The sequence below is a fragment of the Haliaeetus albicilla genome, chromosome 10 (assembly GCF_947461875.1).
Source record: "Haliaeetus albicilla chromosome 10, bHalAlb1.1, whole genome shotgun sequence".
In the NCBI taxonomy this organism is placed as follows: domain Eukaryota; kingdom Metazoa; phylum Chordata; class Aves; order Accipitriformes; family Accipitridae; genus Haliaeetus; species Haliaeetus albicilla.
In genome coordinates, this window is record NC_091492.1 from 29690805 (window position 1) to 29717135 (window position 26331).

Below are 26331 nucleotides of genomic sequence, written 5' to 3' on the forward strand. Positions count from 1 at the left end.
CCTGTGCCTGCCGGCGCAGCACCGGAGCTTTGCTGTGCACCCCTGCACCAGGGACCTTCTGGGTTTTGTTTTCCCTTTTGCTGGGCTTTTAATTTGGCAGACAGTTAATGTGCTTTGCTTCGTGCTTCTGCTTTCTAATGAGAGCTGCACCCAGCGTGGCTGCAGCCCAGAGCAGTCCATGGGTCAAGATGATTAATGATAGGGAGCCCACTGGGTGTTTAGAAGTTTGCACATGTTTCTGCGGCCAGGAGGAAAGGTATTTCCCCAGGCAGGGAGGAGAAGCCGTCATTTGGGTGGTCCAGCCAACAGCAAGCAGAGGTGAGCCCGTGCCGGGCACTCGGGACCCATGCAAGCCTGCATCACACCCTCTTGCTGCTTTGAGCAAACACAGCCATAAAAACGGAACTGTTTTCCCATTGCATACAAAAACTGAGCTCATGTCTCTCTCTGAATTATTCACACTTGGCTCTGTTTTCGCTAATATTAAAAAGCTGCTGTTGTGGGAAACGTTGTTCCTTTTTTTCCCAGACATTGTTCCAGATGGTTCTGCTCAAGCCCTTCATCGAAGAGCAAGCTGGGGCTCAGTATTTCTGTTCCCCATGTCCGAGCAGCAAAAAAGGGAGGGGGAGAAGAAGAGGAGGGCTAAGGAAGGGAGCCTGGAGCATGGCAAGCCCTTTCTCCTTGTGCACACAGGGCGCACACAGGGCACACACGCGATGGACAGCGCAGGTCCACTGCATGGGAAGCGTGTCCTGGGCCACTGCCACCTCCATCACGTGTCTTTGTCCTGACCAACATGTCTTCTCTCCTGGTTGGCATAGGGGGGAGGTGAGGACCAGCTCTGGGTACACCAGAACTCCACAGCACTGGCCAACACAGCAGGTCCGGTGAGCAAGAGCATCGCCCTGCAACCTCAGCCTTGCAAAACCTGCCCTCCAGGCCAGCCTTAAAAGGAAGATGGATCCAGGTCTTGTCACGCAAAATGGGGTGGGAAGCAGGAATAAAGTCCCCAAATCCTGGAATCATTTCAAGCCTGTCTACAGGCCAAGCCTGGAGTGAAATCCTGGTCTTTGGGAAGACAGCAAGGCCAAGAGTCCCTTCCCTTGGGAAGGGAAGACACAAGCTGGGGGTCCCAGCTTCTCCCCACCCTGAGAGGACAGGACCCCCCTCCTGAGATGAGCCCCTGCTCCCTGCACTGCCCATGCTTTGCTGAGCATCCCCCACTCCCATGTCACTCAGCGTAGTATCTCCACCAAGAAGTGATGTATTTGGGGAGCAGAACCTTTGCAGCAGGGTGGCAGGATGTTTCCCAATAGCTCATGAGGAAAGGATTACTTTGGGGTAACCCTGAGCCTCCTGCCCGGGATGCAGCATCTCATGCATTAAAACTGCTGCAAGTATGGATATGGGTGGAAAAAAGGCTGGTGGTCCAGGACTTGCTAGAAACTGCTGCATGGAGCAGGCTGGATTCAGGGGCCTCAGGTCTAAGTACTATATATACAATATATATAGCATGTTTTGATCTACTTTCCTCTGGACTGGCAGAATAGCTTTCACTTAGGCAGGTTTTCCAGTCTAGTTTTTCTGCTCAGCTGCCTCAAAAGGCTTATTTCTCTGAAAACTTTCCAGCTACTCCATCACAGCAAGTCTGCAAGGCCAGGCCATTAAATACACACACGGAGAGCAGAACACAGCTGGGGATGAAAGCAATGCCTGCGCATGAACTCCAGCAAGGTGAAGGCAGAGCTGGGCTTTCATTAACACCCTGTCCTTGGGGACGGGCAAAGCTTTGGAGATAAGGCACATAGCCGAGATATGCTGAATTCAGCCCCTGGAGATCCCACCTGCCTTTCACAACTGAGTAGGAGTCATGCATATCTGAATAATTTGGATTTTAAAAGGAAAATACTCTTTGTTAGCAGGCTGAATAAACCCCTGATTTGCTGTGGCTCTTGAGATCTTGGCTATACCACTCAGGGTTTCCATGGCAAGGCTCTTATCAGGCAGATAACAATCAGCTATTCAGCTCTGCCTATCTGGCCCTTAATTAATAATGCTGACCCTCAGTCTGGGAACAAAGAGGAGGGATAGAGACACCCATGAATTTCTTAGGCTCCTTCTCTCTCAAATTCAGCCCATCCTGGTTACAAACACCCTGAATGCTTCTCCTCAATGGCAATTCCCTTTGACCAAACAGTAAATCTTTTTTTTTTTTTTTCTTTTGCTTTTCATGTGCCAGCGCTTTTATTTTCCGGTTTTGACCTGCTCAAGATGAGTCTTTTTTGCTTTGACAGTTTTTGGAAGGAGCTAGTTTGTTAAGATTTTTTTCACAGCTGCCAGAAAACCTGAGAAATCAGTTATCTCTGCAACCCTAATGGATTCAGAGAACCTGCTCCGCTCTCTAAAAGCAGATAACTTCAGTTTCCATCTTGACTCCAGCTACTTAATTCAGGTCCGAAGGCAGACACCAGGGTCCCACCGTCTGACCTGCCCAGGGCAGCACAGCAGCCTGCCCACTCCCTGCCTGGCTGCTGCTGGAGGGGAGGGCAGCACCGTGGGCAGCCAGCTCTGCCCATGACCTTACGTCATTGATTCATTGCCTAACATCCCCAAAACATACCCAAAAGGTGCCCTCTGCATGCTACCTATGTTGTGGCGTGAGGATGTAAAAATGGGTTTGCATGACTCTCCATAGCAGTGACACCTTGGCAAAGCCTCCATGACATCCCGCTGCTTCTCGGCTCCCATCACCTTTCCTGCTGGGCTCACATTCTGCAATAAACTGTTCCCAGCTAATATTAACGCCACCTGGATTACAATAAAATACAATTTTCCACCTCTGACTCAGTGCAGCAGCATGATGCAAGGGGCTGTATCAGCACAGCAGGGACCAGCGGGTGGGGGTGAGCCCCTTCCCACCCCTATGGGGACCGTGGGCTGCTCCAGTGCCACAGCATCAATTTTAGTCTTGCAAAAGGTGCTCAGTCAGAATTTTCCCTTCTTTGCTTGCTTGCTTTCCGCCAAGCCATGCCTACTTGCAGCTGTATGTTTTAACCCAAATCTGGTCCCAGTTTTGAGGTTTTTTTAATCTGAGCTGTCATATAATTTAATCTGGACCGATTAGATTAATGAAGGCATCACCAAGGCAAAGACAGAGTGAGGACAGCCCACCTCAACCATTGCAGACAGATGTTTTTAGGAAATACGAGCTGCAAGCAGTTGTCTCATTTCCAGCATCACTGCAGGGGCTGTTACAGCCTGGTACAGGTACCCAGCACCCCCCCCTCCAATGCCTGACTGTCACACCGGGCTGCATCCCACCTGGAGGAGATCCATCCCAAACACCCGCGTGAGCACACACCAAACACTGCTCATTGGAAATGCAGTCCCCAGGGGAAAGCTGTGGCTCCCAGTAGCTGAGATGAGCTCGGTGTGACAACCAAGCTTTGATCAAATAGCGCTGGTTGGAAAACTGCAAAGCCATTGACCTGAAGCCATGGGACAGCAGGAGTGCAGTGAAGAAGATCAGACCTGTGTGTTTCTAATGAAATACCACTTTCCCCTCTCAACTGGATGCCGTTGGCCAGTGTGGGCAGACAGGCAGGGTGTGCAATTAGCAGGTACACAATTTGATTACGGTTGAGCCTGGCATCAATCCAGTTTCCATGTGCTGGGGGTGGTGTGGGTGCCATGTCAGACTACCCCATCCCAGACTAGCAGAAATACCGCAACATTTAGTGCATTCGTTGTTCTGACGCTGTCAGCTGGAGACAGGTACGCTTTCTGGGGCCTCTGCCTATATAAGAAAATCAGCATTATGCCCAGTTAATATTCAAGCTGTGATTAATCAAAATACTCCACTCCTTGTTCCAATTATGCTCACTGTTTGCCTGTACATCCGCTGTTAGTTTTGTTTAAGTGCAAGCAGAGTCTATTGGAATTGGGGATTTATGGTAGCTGCCAACCACTCCGCTCTCCAACGTCGATAAGTTATATTCCTATTATGCAGTACATAATAAAAAAGGCTGATATTTATTCTTTGGATTCTTCTTTCCCAAGAAAGTCGCTGAAACTCACACAACCACTAAAATGTGGCTCCGTATTTCACAGGCAATGTCATCGCAGCCACTGACACAGCAGGGATGTGGGGATGGCTCCATAAGGTGGTTAGGAGGAGGTGACCATCACCCAGGCGTCTTCGCTGGCCTCTCTGGCTAGGGACCCAATGCCACTCTGCAGAAATGAGACAACCCAAAACCTCAGTTTCCCCCAGGGAAAGGCTTTGTGGACTCTCCAGACCCCACCGCAGACTGTCTTCAGCCCCATAGCCACCCTTACATGGCTCTGCAGTGGGCCAGTAGCCCACAGGAGATGCTAGCCCCAGCTCTGTGCATCTGAGTGAAAGAATAACAGTTTATTTTTAGGCTGAGCACCGACAGATGAAAGCCATTGATCTGAGCTCATAATTACATCGTTATCTGTGCCCTACGAGATAAAGAGATTTCTAGCTGCAGGCTTTTTGAAAAGCTGGGCTTCAAAGCGGATAGAAAAGGGATTTATTTAGTTGAGCTTCTCTATTTTTTAAGTTAAATGTTAAATAGTAAAAGTTTGCTTGTATTTATTTTCTTTTTTTCCCCCGAAGATGGAAAGCCATGGAAGGTTTCTCTTCTGCTCAGTGCAGCAAGAGAGCCTCAGTGCCCTCCTGATGCCCCGGGATCACATCAGACATGTTATGAGAACTCCATAACATGTTCTTTTTATGAATTATACCCCAAGGAGATAGTTTAGAAGAGAGCACTATAGGATGCTGGCATGAATTGGGTCACTGAGTGCAGCCATGACCTTCTGGAGCAACGTGCATCTTGGAGAGGAGCTGTTTGGCCACATTTTGTATGTCCCGCTCCAGGAGCGGGGCAAGAGCCCAACTCTTCATCAACATCTTCAGCCCAGTGCTCATTCAGTGGGAGAGGTCTGCTCCACTCACTGGTCCTGTAGCTTTTCCTCTCTGATTGTACTGGCCACTCTCCAAGACCAGCAAGGGACCTGCTTCCATGTCAATGGGTGCCTGATGTCACCCATGTTTTACAGCCCTCTCAATGAAGAGCAAATCTGTATTGATTTCAGAACAACTAGAGCTGTAAATTACTGGTCATGACTGGCTTGGTCAGTACTGAGATAAGAATCTATTGATTGCACCGAAGGTCTAAATCTAATTAGCATGGGAGGAAACTGGTTGGAAGGTCTAAATCTAATTAGCATGGGAGGAAACTGGTTGGAACAGCAGAACGATTCAGATGTTCTGAGATGTAATTAAAACTGTAAAGCTACCTACAAAAGCAGAACATGCAAATAATGGTCCTGATCAAGCGCAATTTGCAATCCAAGGCCTTCCTTTTCAGAAAGACTGAGAAGAAAATAGGAGCAGAAATATCAATCAGGGGAACAAAAGACCCTCTCTTATCCGCATGGGTTCGCTCAAAATGCCTCTTTCTCTCTTTTGAAGCACTTTCCATTCAGGACTTCACAGCCAACCACAGCTGGCGCTGCCTCGCCTGCAATTAATCAAGACTTCATCTTAATCACAGGGGGCATTGAGTATGCTCACTCTGGTGCTTGACTGGAGCTGGGTGGCCAATCTGTTGGGACCTCTTGGCTGGGCCCCCTCTGCTGGGCCCCCACTGCTGCCCACTTGCCACACCAACACCAGGCAGCAGCAGAGAGGAAAAATCAGTGGGACGCTCTCATGCTGAAAAACACTAATAAAAGGAAGTTAAAGCTCAATTTTAAGGCTGCTAGACGTCTCTGAGAACTATTTTTTCAGAGGACAAAGACCTAACTATTTCCTGCCATGAAAGGTTTGGAAGAGAACAAGCTTTAGCAGCAGAAAAAGGGGGATGAATTTGCCCCGCTGTTCTCAGCACACCTGGTAATTACGGGGATGGTGGGTTGCTCTTTCTTCCACTCACCCCACCTAAAATACTACCACTGAGAGCAAGCATGTATACAGCTCCACCCTTTCTGGAAAATGACCCATTTTCTCTGCTCAAACGTCTTGGCATCCAGCACGACATGACCAAAGAGCTTCTTCGTGCTCATTGTCCTCACAAGCCATCCCTCTCCTTGTCCTCTGGAGCCAACGCATCCTGCAGCTCACCAGGAGTGAGCCTGATTTTTCCCTTTTTCCTTGGAGTTTGCCCCCAAAGAGGAGATCACCTCAGAGAGTTCAGTCACTGCTGTGTATGTTTAACCTCTGTTTGTTTTCCTGCCGCGGTGCGTGAGAATATAACCCTGACTGGTGGGACGGCTCAGGGTCCTCATTAAGAGCAGTACATACAGACAGCACTACATGACGGTTTCAAATATCTTGGAGATTTTCAATACCAGTCATTGCTGCTGGCTCTTACACAAACTCCCTGATGACAACAAAGCGGTATCTAACTTGCCATTTTGACCTTTTTGCTCCAAGATGAGTCCAGCTGACCACCAGTGAGTGGTTCTGGGGAAGGTAGTCCCTGGTCTCTCCTGGGCAATTATTCCCAAGCCAACTGCAAGGTACTGTGATGGCATCTCATCAGCGGAGACACCTCAGGAGGCTTTAACTGCCCTCTCTTGAAGAACTGCCACTGGTCTGGCCTGAGGGAAACCATGGGTTAAACCTGTGGTGTGTGGGAGCAGCCATGGGGATGGGGCAGCTTCACACACACACCCCCCAAGGCCATCATCTATCGAGGCTCAGCAACAGCTTGCACGAAAACTACATTTTGGGGGGGCCACCACCACAATGGGTGCTGCTGAAGTGGTGAGGTGTCCCACCACCAAGATGGGTGATACTGAGGGGATCCCACCACCAGGATGGGTGACACTGAGGGGATCCCACCCCCAGGATGGGTGACACTGAGGGGATCCCACCCCCAGGATGGGTGATACTGAGGGGATCCCACCCCCAGGATGGGTGACACTGAGCGGATCCCACCACCAGGATGGGTGATACTGAGGGGATCCCACCCCCAGGACGGAGGGTGCTGAGGGGACACCAGGCCTGCTGGTGGGCAGCCTTCTGGCACCTCCTGCCCGTCCTTCCCGTGCCATACTTGGAGCATCACTGACATCTGCTGCTGTCTCTGGGCATCGGCGCTGGACCGGCTCCATCGGCTCCACGGCTCAGCTCCGTCCCCACGGGCCCTTTCTGGGTACACGCGGGGGGGGGGCGGAGAGGCGAGGCCACCCCACAACCCGTGTCCCTCTGCCCAGGGCTGGGGCACGGCTCCCACAGACCCACCACCCGCTGCCATCCCAGGGGCTCCCCCCATCCCAGCGTGCCCTTCCCTGGGGCCTGCACTTGATGGTATGCTGGAAATTGAGCCTAAAAATGCCAAAATTTAAAAAAAAAAAAAAAAAGGAGAATAATTTGGCTTGGGTGATGCAGCAGCTGGAGGTGGTGTTTTCCCGCAGCAGTGCAACAAGGAGCTGCAGCTACAGGGGGGAATGGCTCCTTCTCCCCCAACCTGGGGAAAAGGGCTGGGGCATGAAGAAGGGCACCAGGAGGGTCATTTCTCATGGGCTGGGTTTGCTTTTCAAGGGGATACACAGAAGCACCAGAGCAAAGCAGCAACCACCTCCGCATGTGCTACAGTCTTCCCCAGCGGCGTGCGCCCATTGTGTTTGCACTCGGCAAGGCATGAAGTGAGGGGAACCCCATGGATGTCTTGCCTGTGCATGAAGGATTTTAACCCAGACTGTTCCCCAATACTCATGTCATCCCCATTACCCCCAGAGGTGCACAAGAGCCAAGCCAAGCTCTGCAGAGCTGGGACCTCTCCCCACAGGGAAGGGGCTGCAGGCTACCATCCCAAATTCCTCAACACCTTGCACCCAGCATAATCTTCCAGCACCCCCAAGCCACCACAAATTCCCACAACCAGGACAACTGCCCACACCAGGGTTCATATTCCCACAGGGAATGAAAGAAGCCAAAAACCATCATGTTTTGTTTTGTTGGTTTTTTTTCTTTTCCAATAGTCTCACTTTATTAGATACCACATCAAGAGAGGATGTTGTGCTGCATGCAGCGGAAGACTGGAGTATTTCTAGTTCCTGTGTAACATTTTCTTTTTCTCTTAATAGTTGTAAACTGATATTTTGCTGTAAAATCACTGCATGCAAGTTTGAATGCAAACAGCAGTAGAAGAGGCTTTTTTTTTTTTTTCCACCATTCCCAATCCATATGTGCATGCTTTATTTACAACAAAAAGAAGTCATTCAGGGCAGAAATTACCATCAGAAAAACTGAGAAGAGGGTGGCAAACAGAGACAGGACTGTGGTTTGCACAATAGCAAAAGGGAGATAGGCAAGTAGCACTTTATTTTTATGGGTGCAAAGAGATTATTTGAGTATCATTTGTCTGAAGGGAAAGCAGGCTGAGCAGAGAATGTCAATAGAGGACATGGGTAAAGGCAACTGTAATTTAATTGTTCTGCACACACAAAGGAGGCTGGACTGCTACAGGTCTGGAATAAATTAAGGAATTGCTCAGATTTTTTTTTTTTTTCTCTTTAACGTAATTTCATACCCAGACACATACTTCCCCAGCACAGCTCAGAAGTACACTGTGCCCATCTACTGCTCTGAGAGGTATAGGCAAGGGCCGTGCAAAGGTTTTGGGCAGGTCCATCACTCCGGAAGGGATGACGGCAGCATCCTAGAGCCGAACCACCTCTGCCCCGAGCAGCAAGTTTTCAGTCATGGTTGCACAGGGCAGCATGGGACACAGAGGGAAACAATCCAAAAGAACCAGGTCGCTTCAATCTAGGTCTTCTGTACAGCCTGCACCGAGGGCAGCATGGCTCAGGGCCTCCAGGACGTTGCACTTACTGGTGCAGAGTCAAGAACTTCATGGAAGGGAGAGGAAAGCCATTTTCAGAGTGCCCTCTCTCCCATTGCACTCTTCTGTGCATCATGCCCCGAGCAGCTCCCATCTCAGTGGCCATGCCACTGGACAGAGGCTGGGGTGATGGAAGACCTACCCCAGCTCTGGCTGAACGGCACAGAGGATGCCCATGCTGGTTTAGGTTTGCTTTCCCCATCTGTGGTCCAAGGGTGTCTCCTGGTGGAGAACTGGCTACAAGGAGCTGGCAGCACCCAGCCAGGGCTGGGGTGGGGGGGGGGGGAAGCAGACCTCTTTCAACATGCAAGCCCTGAGCTGGGGAAGGTCTGCTCCACACCAGCAGCATCGCTCGGCATGCAGAGAGGTTAGCATCACGCAGCGACGTTGGCATCGCTCAGGACGCAGCCCCCACCAGCTGCAGAAGTCACAGCCCTGCAGAGATGCTCGTTGCAAGTCAGCACTCAGAGCAAATTCTGCTGGGGGAAGGTTGGGGAAATAAATAAATAAATAAATAATCAAGAACAGGAAAATAACTCATCCAATTCAAAAGAAACAGCTCTGCGGTACAGCTGAATTGAGAACACGCCACAAGACAGCACGCCAGCAGACTACGGCAGTGGGTTGCAAGGGAAGTCATGGGACGACAGCGTGAACCAAAGGGGCTGGGGTTCAGGTTTCATACAACATGCGCAGTGTGTAGCTGACTGATAATATATTCCAGTAGTGCTTAGTGTGCTGCTATCGACATTGCTATGCTTGAGGTTGTCCAGAGACAGAAAACGGGACCAAACCCGATCAGCATCAGTCTGAGAGCATCTTGACTCTCCTGCTATTGAGGACAAATCAAACACCTCCAGACAATCATTAAAGCTCAGGTTGAAAACAGTGGTTCTTGTGCAGATTCAAAAAAAAAAAAAAAACAACAAAAAACCAACCAACCAACCAAAAAAAAAAAAAACAACCCACAAACACCAAAAAAGCCACCAAACCCAAAGTTTGGAAGACCTCTAACTGTTCCAGCTAATCTCAGTATTTGTGGTATTTTAAAGCAATAATCCTTGCACACATCAGCTAGTTGGTGGGAAGTATCTTCTCCCACAGCTTCCCTCCTGCATGTGGCACGGCAAACAGTTGGCAACAGAAAGGATAGTCTGAGGAAGGCCCAGGGACTGCCCTTGGGGTTCAGCTAGTCACTACTACACAGGTAGGACGGGAAGAGGAGGTAGTCACAAGCTTGAAACACGGGTGTGCTCCTACAGCAACGGAGCATGTGAGTTCCTCAGGTAAAAGAAACCGCACGTGGAGGCTGGAAACAAACACAAACCAACCCAAATCTCTGTTTCCCTGCGAGCACAGAGTGGCTCCTTATTTCTGGTTATTGTTACTGTTTTACTGGTGGATCTTCTCAGCAAAGGATGTACCACAATATTACTCAAGTGTACCAAATCAGAACTAAAGCTCAAGCAGGACTCGCAGGATTACATCAGTGACACAGGCTTTAGCCTAATCACAACACAAATACCAGGCTACAGTTACGACCCACACCAAAGCCAAACAGCTTTTTCATTATTGCAACTGAGGTATCAATATCACACAAGCGGAACAGGCCGATGCTCCGACACCAGCACTCAGCCCCCCACCACCACACCGGAGGAGAGCACGGCTGGCCTGGTGGCCACACATCCCACTGAGAGATAATGGAGCCACGAGCTGGTGGCGATGGGACGAGGCACGCGAGCGGAGGTTGGAGGAACACAGAGCATCACACACACAACAGGAACGCAATCACGGCGTGCGTGAGACTAGTGAGAAAGAGGAACAGTCAGAGGGTAACTATTGCTTGACAAAATTACACACCAGGATACCTCAATGACACACCCTGCACCACCACCACCCACCCCCAAAAAAAAAAAGAAAAAAAAAAAAAGGAGTGAATATAAAAGATCTGGGTTAGTTTTCAGGTGGAACTGAGGACAGGGCACAGAGGATGCTTGGAGGAGGCAGAAGAGTGTTGTTGCCCTGGGACCAGAGGCGTGTAGCAAGGCATGACTGTGCTGGAAGACGGACATCAGAGATCTACAGGGGGCTTGGCAGAGGATGGGCCATTTGGGGAAGTTTGGGCAGCGGCTCCCTTTAATCACTGGCAACATGATTCTCATTTTGGAGGGTGTGCCAGCGTTCAATCTTCTTGTCCTTGTTCTTCAAACACTCATACCAGTGTTTCAAGCGCTCCCCCTTAGCCGTAATGCCAAGCTGACAGCCTCCTGGAAGAAAGGAAGGAGAAAAGACATCATATTCAGAGATGATGCTGATGTTCCAGTAAATCACTTCCATGGGGACGGAGCCCATGTTTGCAGCATTTCGTTCCACCTTCTGGATTTCAAATCTCATGGAAACAACTAGAGATGCTCTGCCTGCGCAGAAGACCCCGTGGGATGCTGGAGATGGGGCAGTACATTGGACATTGAGGTGCTGGAGCGTGTCCAGAGAAGGGCACCAAGTTGGTGAGGGGCCTGCAGCACAAGTCTTATGAGGAGCGGCTGAGGGAACTGGGACTGTTTAGTCTGGAGAAAAGGAGGCTGAGGGGAGAGACCTTATCGCTCTCTACAACTACCTGAAAGGGGGTTGTAGTGAGGTGGGTGCTGGCCTCTTCTGTCAGGTGGCTGGAGATAAGACGAGAGGAAATGTCCTCAAATTGCGGCAAGGGAGGTTTAGGTTGGATATTAGGAAAAATTTCATTACTGAGAGGGTTGTCAGACATTGGAATAGGCTGCCCAGGGAAGTGGTGGAGTGACCATCCCTGGAGATATTCAAAAAGCACATAGACGAGGCACTCCAGAACATGGTTTAGTGGGCATGGATGATGGTTGGACTTGATGATCTTGAAGGTCTTTTCCAACCTAAATGATCCTATGATCCTATGTGTTGTATCTGATGGCCTGATACAAGTGCCCAACCAACCTGCATGGTCCCACCTCAAAGCTCAGCCCTCAGATGACCTATGCATCCCTCCTGTACAGCGAGCAGTATATCAGGCTTCAAAACTGCACCCCAGAGCACAGAGACTTGCAGCTCACCAATGTAATCATTTGATTTTCCAATGTCATAATCCCAGACAGAAATGTCCAGTGACTTCTTGGCCAGATCGCTGTGTTTTATATCATAGAAGAACTCCTGCAGAAGGGAAGGAGAACAGCCACGTCACCCCAAGCATCCCAGGAAAACAGACCCAGAAAACTGCAGTTAAAGGAATTGCAAGTGATCTCTCTGTACAGACTGAATTCAAAATCCAGTGAGAGAGTATTTAGAATACACTAATGAAGAGCAAATGTTCCTTCCCTGTGGCATCTCTCCTCCCAAGATCACAACATGCCGCACAAACCCAGAAGCTGAGCTCACCCTGCATATCTAAGTGAGCACTTTGCAGGTGTCCCATCAAAGCAGCACCAGCCACAGGACCCCCAGGGATGCTTGTCCCACCCACACCCCCAGCCAGGGTGACACAGAATCGGCAGCGCTGGCAGCAGGGAGGTTTCAGTGTACCGGTGCTGCCCAGCACTGAACTGGTGAGATCTCCAGTGGCAAAGTCCTTCCTAAAATACTCCCGGGTACAGAAGGGGGAAAGGAGCCCAAGCGAGGAACAAAACCTCGGTAAGCTTGTTTTCTACTTCCTCTGCACAACATAGTAATTAGCTAAGTTGATTTAATAATATAAAAAAAAAAATCACATCTGTCTTTACCTCATTAAACTCAGGATTCAACGTCTTCTTCTTAATCTGTGTCTTGTGCTTGGCCTTTTTTCCCATGTCAGGTTTCAGCCAACTGGGGGCAACAGAAAACAGTTCAAAACTCAAGTGCAAGAACAGTGTGAGCTCGTAAGCTAAAAAAGTGAGGTTTGGGGCTAGAAAAAAAAGCAGCTGAAGATATTTATTTAAGGCAAAGAAATAGGTCTCCCTTCCCACCTTCTAAAATTATCTAAAATAAATGTAAGATGAGTAAAATCACAATTACTCCCCCCCCCCCGCCCCGGATTGCCAGATGAGACATGGGAAACCATAAAGACCTGCTTTGCACAGAGCTCAGCAGAAACCTTTCTGGGGGAGCATCTCTTGCTCAGAGCAGCTGGGTAACATTCAGACGCTAGAAAGCGGTGAGCCTGCACACACACTCTTGATGTCCTTCCAAACCACACATTGGTCCCAAGTCTTTTTTTCCTCCAAGCCATGCTAAAAGAAATGGTTGTAGGTGTTTTATGGAAAAAAAAGTGGATGAACTCTGCATTTCGCTGCGGAGGAACCTGCTGACGCTGATGGGAGAGTGGCTGAAACAGCCAGGGAACATGGAAAATGAGCAGCCAGGTTGGTCACCAGCAGACAAGGGCAATCACATGGCCAGACACCGAGCCTGACCACTGGAAGACATACAGAGGTGGGAAGAAATATGGAGGAAAAAAAAAAGAAAAGAAAAAAAAAAGCTAAAAATAGCCCATTAGTGTTTAATACCACGCAGGCTGGTATACTCAGCCAAGGTAGGTTCACCTAGAGAACACGGAGGAAAAGTAGGGCTCGGGCTTTGCAGCCTGGCTGCAGACCCAGAATTAAATTGTAGAGTTGGCGTTAATTAGACCTGTGTTGGAAGTTGATTTAAAAATGGAAAAGTACCATCTTCTGTTTATGGGAATGGAAAGTATAAAAAAACAAGAGTCAGGCTAAGAAGGAAAACTACTCAGTTCAACTCAGCTACAAAAAGATGTGCAAAATGTTCAACACAAGAGTTATTGAATGAGTTTTAGGGAGAACAGAGGTTTTTTCTGAAGGCAAAGAGAAAACAGCAATGAAAACCGCAGGCAGGAATGACTGCAGGGTCCTCTCTGTGTTGCAGTTTATGAGGTTTGAGTTAATATTATATTATTCCCCCATGTTCACAGGAGCCACTCGACAAGCGCTGCCCCCCCATCACCTGCCTCCGCAGCTGAGAGCACCGATGGGTGCACTGCTGCTCCAGGAGACCTGCTCCATGTCACAGCAAGGCATCGCCAGCATGAACCGCAGCAAACGCCACTGTCTGTATTAATTAAGCCGATTTGTTTGCAGCGGAGACATGGCACAGGAGAGAGACAGCCATGGCAGGGCAGTCCCTGGACTCCCGGCTACAACGAGCATGTGGGCTTATGGGGCAGCAAGTGGGGCACGTGGTTCCCATCGTGCACAGAGGGAAGTCAAGCCACCCATGCCCTGCAGGCCTGGTGGGTCAGAGCTGGGGAGGACCTCTTGTCCTCCAGCTTTGCAGCTGTGAGGTGGCTGTTGGGTCTGTGAGTTTGGGAACCTACAGGGAGTGGATGGATCTAAAGGCTGGGTCAGTCTCACCTAGCTTCAGCCATGGTGGGGGCATTACCACCTTCCACAGGCATTGCTGGTGGGCAGCTTACTCCTGCATGAGGTCTCAAAGTGCTTGGGAAACACTTTCCTCTCTCCAGTGGTTTTGGAAGGAGCTCTCAGCCCATCAGCTACTGCCCAAGGACAGCGGGTGGCTCCATGACCACGTGTTACCTCAGTACACCAGCCCCAGCTCCCACTTACAGTTTAACAAAAGGGTCTGAGTATCCGTTGGCGTCCATGGCTGCTAAATGCACACAGCGTACGATGCCGACAATTAGGCCACCCTGCTGGGTGCTGTACATAAGGGAGACGAGGATCTTCCCACGCTCCTCCACATCCCCGCCACGATCTACCTGCAAAAGGAAGCGACCAGAGATGGGGACACAGGGGCTGAGTGAGGAAGCCGGTCAACTGCAGAGCAGATGAGACAAGATGGACACAAGGGAAACTTGTATCCCCGGGGCGGCGGGGGAGTGGAAAAGAGGGGCCCATACATGAAAGACAATGGGTGAAACATGCACAGAGCATGTCGTCCTCCAAGGACTCTTACCTCCTCTTCATACAGTGCCATCCCACGGGATGAGCCAGTCGTTCCAGCACGCTTCATCTTGAATGGGGAAGGGAAAAAGAGAGACTGCCATGAGGAACCGCAGCTGGGAGAGGCACCGTCCTACAGCAAAGACACCCCCAGAAGCCCAGCCCAGCCCTTTTGCTGGCCTCAGAAGTGGAAGAGAGCTCAGGTACATGCATCTTAGGGACATGGTTTAGTGGTAGACTTGGCAGTGTTAGGTTAATGGTTGGACTCGATGATCTTAAAGGTCTTTTCCAACCTAAATGATTCTATGACCTGCTCCATCAAACTGCAGCTCAGCAGACACAGCTCTGGGTAGCAGAGCTCGGGGATGAAGCAACCTGCCCTTTCCTCCACAGTGACATACAACAGCATAGGCTGGCAACACCAGCAGATCTGCGGCCACTGGAGAGGTCCCTGGAGTCACTTCCCCTGGATTCCCACCATGCTCTTATCTCCTGGCCTTGACGTGTCACATCAGCCCAGACATGGGTGGGAATCCAACTCCTAAAGATGCCAGTGAAGTCAGGCACCTACAGCTCTTGGCTGGTTCCAGCTCCAAGCTCACCGCTAACTCCTCCAAATGCCATTTATTAGCAACCTCAACATTAACAGTAGCAGAAAGAAATTTCCTAGAAACTCACTGGTATTACTCTCTCCAAGCAGATGTTGAAGTTCTTTTTCTGATTGGCTTTGAGTTTTTTCAAGGAAACTCTAGTTTCTCCAATAAACTCATTGTGGCCAAATTTGTCTTCATCACACACAGAGATCCTGAAGGGAACAGGAAAGGTGAACATCAACCAGGCTGGAGCAGAAACTGACTCTGGAGCACAAAACCACTCCTGCAAGGGCACTGCTCAGGGGTGGACAAAGCAAAGCACCACCAAAGCCTCCACCCATCTGGCTCTCCTCTGACCAAAAGCAGTCAGAAAACCAAACTTCTGGTCTGCCAGAAAAATCAACATTTTTAATACGTGCTCTGTGATGGGGCAAGAAATCAAAAGGTGGAAATTTCCTGTAGGAAGGAAATGCCAAAAATTTTTAGAGACATCTGAATATTTTGCTGGGACACTGTCAAATCACGCACAGATACGCAATATAGCAATCTCTATGCTGATAATAATAGTAATGCCAATAATTTAATATTAAATGACAGGGTCAAAATGCCTTTCTTTCTCTTTTAAAAAAGGACCATCAAAATCAGCATGTTCACATGAAGCATGCTGATTTTGACCAAAACCTCTGGATTTCCAGGTGCTCTATCAACACCTGCACTTCGCTGCCAGTGCCCTCCTGAGGAAGGCTGGCTTGCGATGCTCCATGCAAGGAGACCCACAGTCCCCACCACACCCCAGGATACCCCAGCTCCTCTGCTTGCCTGAGGGTTTTCCTTTGCATGTCCTCATCTGTGATGCCGTGGTACACCAGGGTCTCATTCCACACAGGGTTACGGGTGTTGCGCAGCGTCTTCGTCCTCAGCTTATTTGACTACAGCAACAAAACAAAACACGGCATAATGACACCCCTGAACTCCTCCCCACCTAAATTTCGGCTCCTGGCAGAGGAGTGTAAATTAGATGCTCCATCACCTCTGGCTCACAAGAGGTGGTTTGACCAGGCTCTGCAGGATGTCATCGCTGCCTGCTGAGGCTGTCGCACCAGTGAGCCATCAACTCCAGGTGAACATCACCAACCTTACAAGGTGGACCTTTATGCCAGCACCAGGGACCCAGTTGCCTGCAGTGGCCAGGGCAGCATTCGCTGCCCAGGTTTTTTCATTGTCTGGGGTCTACTCCCTCAAGGACCCTTGTACAAGAAAAAGTTGCACAGGGCAGGCTGTGTGGGGCTTGGGTAATGGCTCTTGTGGTCTAAAGGAGATGACAGCTTGGGAAACAAGGAGCCCTGTCACTTGTTCATGGTTCTTTCACAAACAGACATGCAAAATAAAAAAAAAAAATAAAAGAAAGATCAGCAAACAAGAGAGCAATAGAAATCAAAGCAATTCCCAATCACGACACCTTGATTTACTCTGCACAAGACCAGGAAGTCCCTGCACATAAAGTAAACCTGTAAATACCAATCCAATGGTTTTATTATCAGTTTTCCCCCTTGTTTTACACTTAGCTTCTCTGAGCAAAATTCAGCTGCAGGAAAAAGCTTTGCAGCCCTCAAGCAAGGCTCCAGCACCCCTTGGGCACTGGGTCAGCGGTAGTCATCCCTTCCTCAAAAGTTTCCCCACCAAGATCAGCTTAGCTGGGCTAGGAAGTGAGATTTCCAGGGCTCTCTTTGATGGGAGGGAGTCAGAGTTTACTCAATGGTTATTTCTTCACAGCTCTAACGAGAACATGCTGCAGCGTCAAAGCAAATGGATTGTTCAAACTCAGGTAATAATTAGATTTTGTGTCAGATGTTTTGCAATGCATTAACAGTGTCACCTCCTCTGGAGCTCCCCTCCATCCCTAAGAAGAACCCTGTCTACAGGATGAGCTGTTCCTTGGGTATGGGAGAGCATCTGCAAGCATCATCACTTTTCAGAGATAGCTCCGGGGTAAAATAGCAGCAGTGAGCAACTGCACGGAGAAATCAAGGGGAGGATGTCTGACGCAAGGAAGGGACTTCAGGGGGCTTCGAGAAACCTCTGCTCTTTCTCCAGCCCAAAACCACATCCAAACCAGGCAAAGCCTCACCTTGCTGGCTCCAGGCAAGAGGTGCAGTTTGACATAGGGATCTGCCAGACCGTTTGAGTCCATTGGTTTTAAACCCTAAAAGATAATAAAGAAAACATGGTGCATGAATCCTCCTTAAGCACAGCCAGAGAAGAGAAAAAGCTACCCATCAAGCAACTCAGTACAGAGAAAATGTGTTCAGCAAGCCAAGACCCTCATTCTCTGCCCCGAGCACGTGTGGGTGCCACAATGTGCTGAAAATTAGACCCACTCAAGGAAAAGCCCCACAGACATCTTGGATCCATCCAAGGAAAAGCCCTACAGACCTCTCCTTCCCAGCCAGGAGCAGCGGTGCCAGCAGGGCTGGGCTGGCTCTCCCGGGGAAACAGACCCAGCCAACAGCCACGCTGCTTCCATCCCATCGCACTGGGGGAGCTGGGAGCCAGACAGACTTAAATTGGTGAAAGAAGGGGACCACTTACTTTGGCCTTGATGAGGGTGCAGTGCAGGGAGCTGTTCTCCTGGTCGTAGAGCAGGCTGAACTCCAGCGCTCCCAGCGTAGCTGACAGCGAGAGAGAGGAGGAGGAGTTGGAAACAGGACCTTGTTAAAACCCTAGCCAATAACCGTGTTTAATCAGCCCTGATTAGTAATAATTAGAAAGGTTTGCGGCTCAAATGTAAAAGCCAATTAATGCATGTGAGACTCCGCTGGCATCAGCCAAACTGCCACACACAAATCCAGCCAGATTCACGAGCTCTGGTCATCAAAGCTTTACAAAGCTGGAACTGCCCAGGGAAGGCAGTTTGAAGCTTTTGAGCCATCTTTAATACTCACTAAGCAAAGGACAGTGTAACCCTACAAACCCTTCTCAGGACAATGCCACCCCAGGACCATCCTGAGAAGGTGTTTCAGTTCGGGTGGCCAGCATGTCCTCCTAAGGCTTGGGGCTCGGCGTTTGGCCCCTGTTTTGAGTTGTTGGAAACCAGCTCATGCTTGTCTTCACATGCTCACTGGGAGAAGATCACAGGGAGGAAGGGTTAGCACAGAACCTCAGCTGGGTCCATCTGCTCCTATCCCAGCATAGATATCCAGAGCAGCTCTTCCCATCCTGGGTGGGAACAGGCTGGACAGGCAAAGCACTGCCCTGCTACAGACGCTCACCCTCATGCAGCAAATCCTCTTTTAGGGGAGCAAATAACTGAACACTGAGATCTCATGGCATAAAGGTACTGAAGCCACCAAGCCTTTCCTACAGACAGGTCCAGTGGCATTTCTCACAGCAAAGGATGCTCTGATGGAAAGAAGCAGCTGCCTTCAGGGCTCAAGTTTGGAAATGGGAAGGTCATGTGAGCACAGAGCCTAAACCAGCACTTTTCAGGGCTCAAGTAATTTGGTGCAAAACCAACTGAAGATCCCACAAGGTGTGCTGAACTAACCAAGCAGGGACAGCCTGTGAGACCCTGCCCCAGCTTGAAGCCCCACGGGGAAGCAGCATTCCCTGACGATTCTCCCTGCCAGAGGCCAATGACCTTACAGTGCGAGTCCCAGTCCTACAGCAACCACCTCCTCAAAATCCCAGGTTTCCCAACGAAACTGCTCCCTCCCCTCTGGCCGGGCACCCCGCGTACGTACTGCCTTCATCAGAGTCGTAGCTGTTGGCATCCTCCTCCTCCTCCTCCTGGGGCGGCTGCCGCAGCGGTGCAGCAGGCACCGGGGGGACAGCAGGGGGCTGTGGGAAGGTGGGGGGCTGACGGGCTGGCCTCTCCTCTCTGGCGGGGGGCACGGTGTAGCCCCCTCCTCGCTCCTCCCTGGTGGCAGCACGGGCTGGCTCCGGGGGTCCCAGTGGTGGGGTCTCTGCGGGAGGGACCCTGTTATCCCCTGGCACGCTCCGCCCCCCAGTCCCTCTCAGGCAGCCGAATTTTACCTTGTCTCTCCGGGAACCGGCCAGCCGCCCCGGGACCCGGTCTTCCCGCTGCTGGCAGCGCTGGGGACAGATGCACCATTACTGGGGCGTTCACCTGGGTGATGCTCTCCATCCCTCTCCTACCCCAGCGCTGGCCCAAGGAGGGGGGTCCCACCCCATGGCAGGGCATTGGGCGACTCCCCCCAGGGACCAAGCATCCTGGCTGTATCCCCATCACATCCTACCTGGGGGTGCTGCTGGACCAGGAGCAGGAGTGGGGCCAGCAGCGGCTGGCGGGGGTGGCCGTGGGGCTTGCAGGGAGTTGGTCCGCTTCACACCTGCAAGGAGAGGGGAGGATCAACAACGGCGTTTCAGGCCCCAGGGGCTTTACCTGTGTTGCAGAGGGGGTTACAGCTGGAATTGGCCAGGGAAGGGCAGCCAGAGTCAGTAGAGAAGAGAGAGGTTTGACGGATGGATGGAGGTGGTGGGATAATGGCTCAACCCCACACAATTTTGGGGCCAGTGCTGTGGGGAGCAGGTGCAGCCCGGGCTGGAGCAGGGAGCACTTCACTAGTGGGAACTCCGTGCTGTACCGATCCATCTGCAGAATAGGGACATGCAGGAAAGGTGGAACAAGGAGGATGGATGTGGTTGCAGCCAGGCACTGGTCTGAGCTGGAAGGTGAACAAACCCATGAGGATCGCTGCGATGCCCATCACAGCCCCATCCCCCTGCATGCCTGACTGGCAGCAATGCCCCAGGACCACCACTGCACAGCGTCCCCCCTGGGGTGCATGCACATCCAGAGGCAGTGATGGGGCACAGGTACACCCTCACAAGGGTTATCCACCCAAAAATGAATTAAAACACCGGCTCCCTACAACAGAAGCACAGGCAGCCCTCTCTCTAGTTACTACCCAACTATCCTGCCATTAAATATTCCTTTCTTTCCCAAGGAATTACAAAGGATTTGGACATTTTCCAGCCATTTTTAAGCTTCACCAGTTAAATTCGCAAGCTCAGCTCCTAGATGAAAAGTGGTGTCTGCAAGTACCTTTCCCTTTCTGGAGGCACCTAGGGAATATCCAGGCCCCACTGAACACTGTCAGCCACCCGTTTGTATCACAGCCATTTACAATAGCTTGGAGCACATCAAATTTTCGTGAAGCAAGAAACAATATCCCCCGCCAGCGAAACACAGGCTCCCATAGGCAGGGCTGGCCCATGCCTACTCCTTTCAGCAGCACCTTGCAGGGCATGTGCCTGCCCTGGCACTGGCAGGGGGCACAGCAGCATGAAAAATGCTTCTGCTTAGGGTCCCAACTCAGCTGAATTGCATCTCTGCTTAAAATTAGCCTGGTAAGCACCAAGCCCACTCCTTTCTTCACTTACAGCTCTTGCATCATGCATGGGGCTTTTCAAATTCACGTCCTTCCATGGGCCACAAGATGCCCCTTTGCAGGGAAAAGCACAGCAGGATCCTGCCTCTCCTCCCTGCACGCAGGGGAAGGGACAGGGATCCCCCTCCACACCTCCCCCCGATCCCACTAACACCCTGGACCTCCCTATCAGCAAACCCCACAAAGCAGTATAAAACAGCAGACGAGCGGCACGGGAAGCAGGCACTGGTGCTCTGCGGCATGAAATCCCTCAGCATCATTTAGCACTGCACGCCAAGCAGATATAACCCTCGTACGGCTGCCGGCTTTGTGCCCCCCAACCCTCTCCTTCCATGCACGCAGAAGCGTGCGTGAGCATGGAGAAGCGTGCATGAGCACGTGGAAGCGCAGCTCTCACCAGGGCTCCTGCTGACCCCACTCTCAGCAGCATGGTCGCGGCTGTGGGCGTCCCCGCCGGCGTACTCACTGCCACCCGGGCCCAGCCTGCCCTCGGCTGGCTTGCGGCCGGGCGCCATGTAGTTCCCCCGGGCAGCCGCCGTCGCATCGCTGCCTGCGGGGAGAGGGATAAAGGCAGCAGTGAGACTCACACCCCGACCACCCATCCATCCCCAAAGCCAGCCCTGAGAGGAGCAGCTTGGGTGATGCCCAGACTGGGCACAAGCAGGAGGAGGAGGAGGATGGGTATGGTCACTGCAGAATCACCCCCAGAGCATTGGGGACTGCCAGCCATCCGGAACCTGCGGGGTGGCAGGAGGGCTCTGCACCATCAAACTGGCGCACAAGGACACAGCAAAGCATGGGGACACCACGGGACGAGAGCCCCATGGGAAAACAAGACCAGAGGCATCCATCAGCTGGTCCTCAGCACCCGTCAAACCCCTAATGGTGTTACAGGTCCACGGTCCCCAGGACAGGGGGATCATATTTTCTTTTTGCTGATCACCTTCCATTTATTAGCAAGACAAAGGTGACAGCTGCCTTTGCCTCTCTCTTCCATCCACCCAGCAGCAGCCGTCCCAATGGATAAATCCCACCCGCACGTGCCAGGGTGCCGAGACCTCTTTGTGGTGATAAATTGCAACCCACGGATGTGATGGAAAAGTTCTCGGCGCTCACCTGGCTTGTGCTGCAGATGCCAGGTATAAATCTTTGCTGTGACATAAATGGGATGTTTATCCTTGGCTGGGCTGTCAGGGTCGCCAGGCACAAGGAGAAAGCAAAACGCAACAGATTGCAGGAGGGGGGGGGGTGGGGGTAAAACTGCCGTGATACTGAAGAGGAGGGGAAATGAGCATCCACAACCAGGAGCCCCACGGTGCAGAAATAGCAATGCAATAAATAATTTTCCCAGGGAGCTTTAGGAAAATCATGGGCATGTCATGAGCATGCTGATCATCAGGAGGGAGCTACAGAGCCTGACAAACCCTCCCCGACTAGCAGGCAAGCCAGCAGCTTAATAAAAGCAGCCTGTTGTTGGGCCGGGAAGCTTAACGGCACTAGTTACCATCGCAATTAAATAGCCTTAATTAAGTGGTTTCCCCAACTGCTGCTGCGTGGGAAGATGAAGAGCATCACTCGGCACAACCAGGCTGGGCACAGCCTTGCCAAGGCTCAACTGGAGCCTCCCGCCGGTACTGGGAGGGATAGCGTGGGCTGCGGCTGAGCCCGGGTACCCCTCCGTCGGTACCCCCTACCTGGAGCTCACCCCGAGACCACCACCCAGACACGCAGGACGCGTCCCCATTGCAAGCGATGCTGCAGGGTGGAGGGAGCATGTCTCGGCACAAGGCTGTGCCACCCACCCTGCCCACTGAGATGCTGCCTGCCCGCAGCCCACCCAACACGGAGCGAAGCCACAGGCAGCCACAACTGGGAAACACAACACGGCCCTGGGAACTGGCCGTTAAAACCTCCTGCACATCGAAGGCCATCTGCCAGCTGGGTTATGGCTGCCAAAACAGACCGTGGGCTAAAGGAAGGGTGGGATGGAGGGGACCACTCCGGTGGGGGGTTGTGTCCTCAGCCTCCCCCGCTCCTCCTCCACACAGCTGAGGAAGGGGAGAGGAAGAGGAGGGTTTGCAGCCACTGGACTGTTTCCAGCATAATCATCGCCCATCCAGGAGCAGCCGGTGCTGGAGGAAGGGTCAGGTAATCTCATCACCTCGGCACTCCGATGCCAAACTCTGAAAATGGGGGGCTATTATTCAAAATTGTCTCCCAGCAGCATGGCCAGCCAGGGAGCAGCAGGACCCCCGACCCCAGCTCCTGCCAGTGCCAGCAGCAGCATCTGGGGGATGCGGGTCCACAGCAGCACAGGGCACGTATGAGGTTAGAAATTGGTGAGCCCTGGTGAGGAACATGGCTTCATGCCTGTAAGCAGGAGGCACTGATTGCAGCCGCTTAACGCAACCCCCTCAGCTGGCATCGCTATTAAACACAATGATGCGGGCAGAGCCTTGGGGGGCTGCGAGCGCTGGAGGGAGCAAGGTATAACCCTAAGAAAAAGGCTGCTGCATCCTCACCTTGCTTGGGTACCCATGCACAGCACAAGCCTGAGCGCAAGGCACCAGCTCCAAGAGCTTCGGTGGAGGAAACCTGGTGTGGCCAGAGCAGAGCAGCTCGGCTGCTCCATCCCTCGCAGACATGCACAAGCCCCCCCCAAGGCTCCTAAAGTTTCCACAGGAGGTTTTCTAAGGACTGTCATTAAATAACCAGAAAAACACCTGCCAATCAGCAGCAGGAAATGACACCTACAGAGGCAATTCTGCTCAGCGCTTTCAGATGCAGTGTTTCAGCCCAGGCGTGTGCAGTAGGTGGGGAAAGCCCCAGAATAACTCAGTCCCTGTGCGGTGGGTGGCAGCAGCAAGGAGAGGTCCTGCTGCTGCCGCTGCAGCCTCCCACGGGAAACCCTGCGGGAAAACACCACAGGGCAAGGAGGGAGGGAAAGAGGGGGTGCAGCACAGGCGGCATGGCACAGGGGAGGGTGCAAACGCCGGTGCTTACCATCGGAGTCCTGCTCGGCCGGGGGCCTGGCGTCTGCCTGGCCTTGAGAGCACAAACAGAGCAAGAAGCGGTGAAGCTGCAGCCTGCCCACCCCGCCAACACCAACCTGGGATGTTCTGCCGCTCTTTCCCACTTTTCCTCTTTTATTCTTATTTTTTCTAGGCTTCTGCATTGCCATATTCATACCCAGGTGATGCCCAAACCCCCAGCCGGGCACCCCAGATCCCCACCGAGGGCTGCTTGGCTTGAGGATGTCCCTGCAAACCCAGCCATCCCAACTTGGACAGCCTGGAGAAAGCCTCAGCAGGCAGGGAGGGCAGCAGGGCAATTTCTGCATCCTTTTGAAAACAGGCAGCAGCTATGCAACTGCTCTGGATGCTTTTTGCTAGGGCTCACCCTTGCAAACGATGGGGAGGACACCCAACACCTTGCTGGCAGGACCCCTGCCCCTTGCAATGAGGGAGTCAGCACCCGCTGTCACCTACCTCGGGTGGGTGCACGGGAGAGGAGTTTTGGGTCCTGGGTGGGTGGCTCCAACGGGCTGGGCTCACTCGGGGCTTGGGGTCCCTTGTTCTTGCTGACAGGCATCGGCTGGGGCAGCACTTGCTTGGGCAAACCCTTGAAGAACCAGGCACCGGAGCGCTTCCACACCTGGGGGGTGCAGGCAGCGAGGTGGCACCCACGTCTCAGGGGGATACTGGGTGCGGACCTGGCAGTCTTCAACCCCCTGCATCACCAGGGTCTTGCCTCCAGCAGGCAACACCGAGGACGTGCACCCCAGTACCCTGCAGCAATCCCGCATCCCCTCCTGTTAATTAAGTCTTCAGCTTTTGCACACTGTAGGTGGCAAGGAGCCGATCTCTGGCCACAATAGCCTCTTCAGCCCCAAGACTTTGTTTTCAAGAAAAAAAAAAATAATGGCATTTTATACAGAAAACAAGATCATCCTATAAGAACCAGGCTCAAGTAGCTTGGCAAGGTTTAGTGGTGCTGGGGGACAGGCTGAAGGTCCCTGGGAGCATCCCCCAGTCTGGAGCTGGTGCCATCTCAGAAGTTTGGGGTGGGAACAGAGCACAGGATGAAACCAAGGGCAGAGACCGTGTCCCCACTCTGGTGAAAACACCCGGAGCAGGGGAAGCACCCGGGCTGCCACGCTCACCTCCCGCTGCTCACTGCAGATCTTGCAGAGCCAGATGGCATGGGGCCGGCTGTTGGTGGTCTCCACCCCGCACTTGGTGCAGACGTTCTGCAGAGAAAGCAAAGCACCGAGTGGCAGCGGGGACGCCGCGGCCACCCAAAGGTCCCACCGCACCAGCACCACCCCTCGGGAGCGTGAGGTTTACGAGAGATGGTTAACAAAAGCTCTCCCAGCCCGAACACCAGTGACTGCAGAAACCCCCGGGGATGTCCCCTTGTGCCACATGCGGAGAGATGCTGGGCAATCGAAACACGCACTGAAAGACCGAGGTGCCCATTTTTGCACCAGGGGAGGGTGGTGGGTGCTGTTTGGTTCTGGGGGGCTGCAGCCGGGTGCAGGGAGATGCCTCACCTTCTTGCAGTCCTCGCAGACAACGCAGGCGGATCCCCGCGGCCCCAGCTGCTCCCCGCAGAGGATGCAGCGGTTCACCCCGTCCCCCAGCACGCTCCGGCGCATGTCCTCCAGCCGGGTCATGAGTCGCCTGGCAGAAAGGGGACAGGGACTGTCGGGAAAGGCACCACGTGGCCGGGATGTGGGAGTCCCGCTCCCAAGGGGCGGCTGCTGCCTTTGGTCCAGCTGCTCATTTTCCTGGTGCTGGTTCCAGCAGAGCCTCTCCTCTTCCAGCTACAGGAATGCAACCGGGAGAAAAGACACATCCCAGGGGACATGTCGGAGTATTATATTCCCCTACAGCTTTATATTGCGTGACTATTAACTTCCATTGACACTGCCAGAAAGCAGATACCGGCCCCAGCTCCCACATACACACACGTGCATAAAATCCATCCAAATCAGCACCTTTGCACAAAGCGGTTTGGCATCAGTGAAGCAGCTTCTTCCCCCAAACGGAAACCTCTCCACCCAGTCCCAGTGACTGCCCACAGAAGAGCTGCGAGAGGAGATCTTGGAAGGGCTCTGGCAGGAGGACTGAATGAATGAATTAGCTTTCTCATTTTCTAAGGAAAAAATTGTGTGTGATTTACTTTATGGAAATTCTTAGCCCTTTGAGTAAAATGTAAAAAGCCCACTGGAGAACAGACTATAAAAACACATCTGTTTACTGCAAAGGTAAAAAAAACCCAGTTAAGCAACTTCTGAAAAAAAAAAAAAGAAAAAAAAAAGAAAAAAAAAACAACAAACCAGCACTGGCAAAAGCAGTTTGCAACGCAGGAGCAGGAATGAGCTGCCTGCCGAGCACCCAAGAGCTGGCGGCGAGTTGTATGCTCAGTTAACCCAGAATCCTGGCCCTAAAAATAGCACTAGAAGGGGAAAAGGATGCATTATTTATGCCATTCAACAAGGAAGGAGAAGGAACGAAGAATGGGA

At 52.0% G+C, this 26331-nt stretch overlaps 1 protein-coding gene across 3 annotated transcripts in view; it reads right to left on the reverse strand.

Annotated features, from left to right (window-relative positions):
* Positions 1-7985: 7985 nt before the first annotated feature.
* RPH3A (rabphilin 3A) overlaps positions 7986-26331 on the reverse strand; it is a 47549-nt gene continuing 29203 nt past the window's right edge. For 2 of the 3 annotated variants that reach the window (XM_069794616.1, XM_069794615.1), the window contains exons 5-21: positions 25357-25486; positions 24967-25053; positions 24293-24458; positions 23808-23849; positions 21202-21354; positions 19650-19742; positions 19426-19485; positions 19134-19355; positions 17983-18062; positions 17522-17596; positions 16213-16322; positions 15479-15605; positions 14814-14870; positions 14465-14616; positions 12626-12707; positions 11963-12059; positions 7986-11149 (exon numbers count right to left, since the gene is read on the reverse strand). In XM_069794616.1, coding sequence (XP_069650717.1) covers positions 11019-11149; positions 11963-12059; positions 12626-12707; positions 14465-14616; positions 14814-14870; positions 15479-15605; positions 16213-16322; positions 17522-17596; positions 17983-18062; positions 19134-19355; positions 19426-19485; positions 19650-19742; positions 21202-21354; positions 23808-23849; positions 24293-24458; positions 24967-25053; positions 25357-25486 — 1864 coding nt within the window. In that variant the 3' untranslated portion in view covers positions 7986-11018. The remainder of the gene's footprint in view (positions 11150-11962; positions 12060-12625; positions 12708-14464; positions 14617-14813; positions 14871-15478; positions 15606-16212; positions 16323-17521; positions 17597-17982; positions 18063-19133; positions 19356-19425; positions 19486-19649; positions 19743-21201; positions 21355-23807; positions 23850-24292; positions 24459-24966; positions 25054-25356; positions 25487-26331) is intronic. The other variant, XM_069794617.1, reaches the window with a different exon arrangement.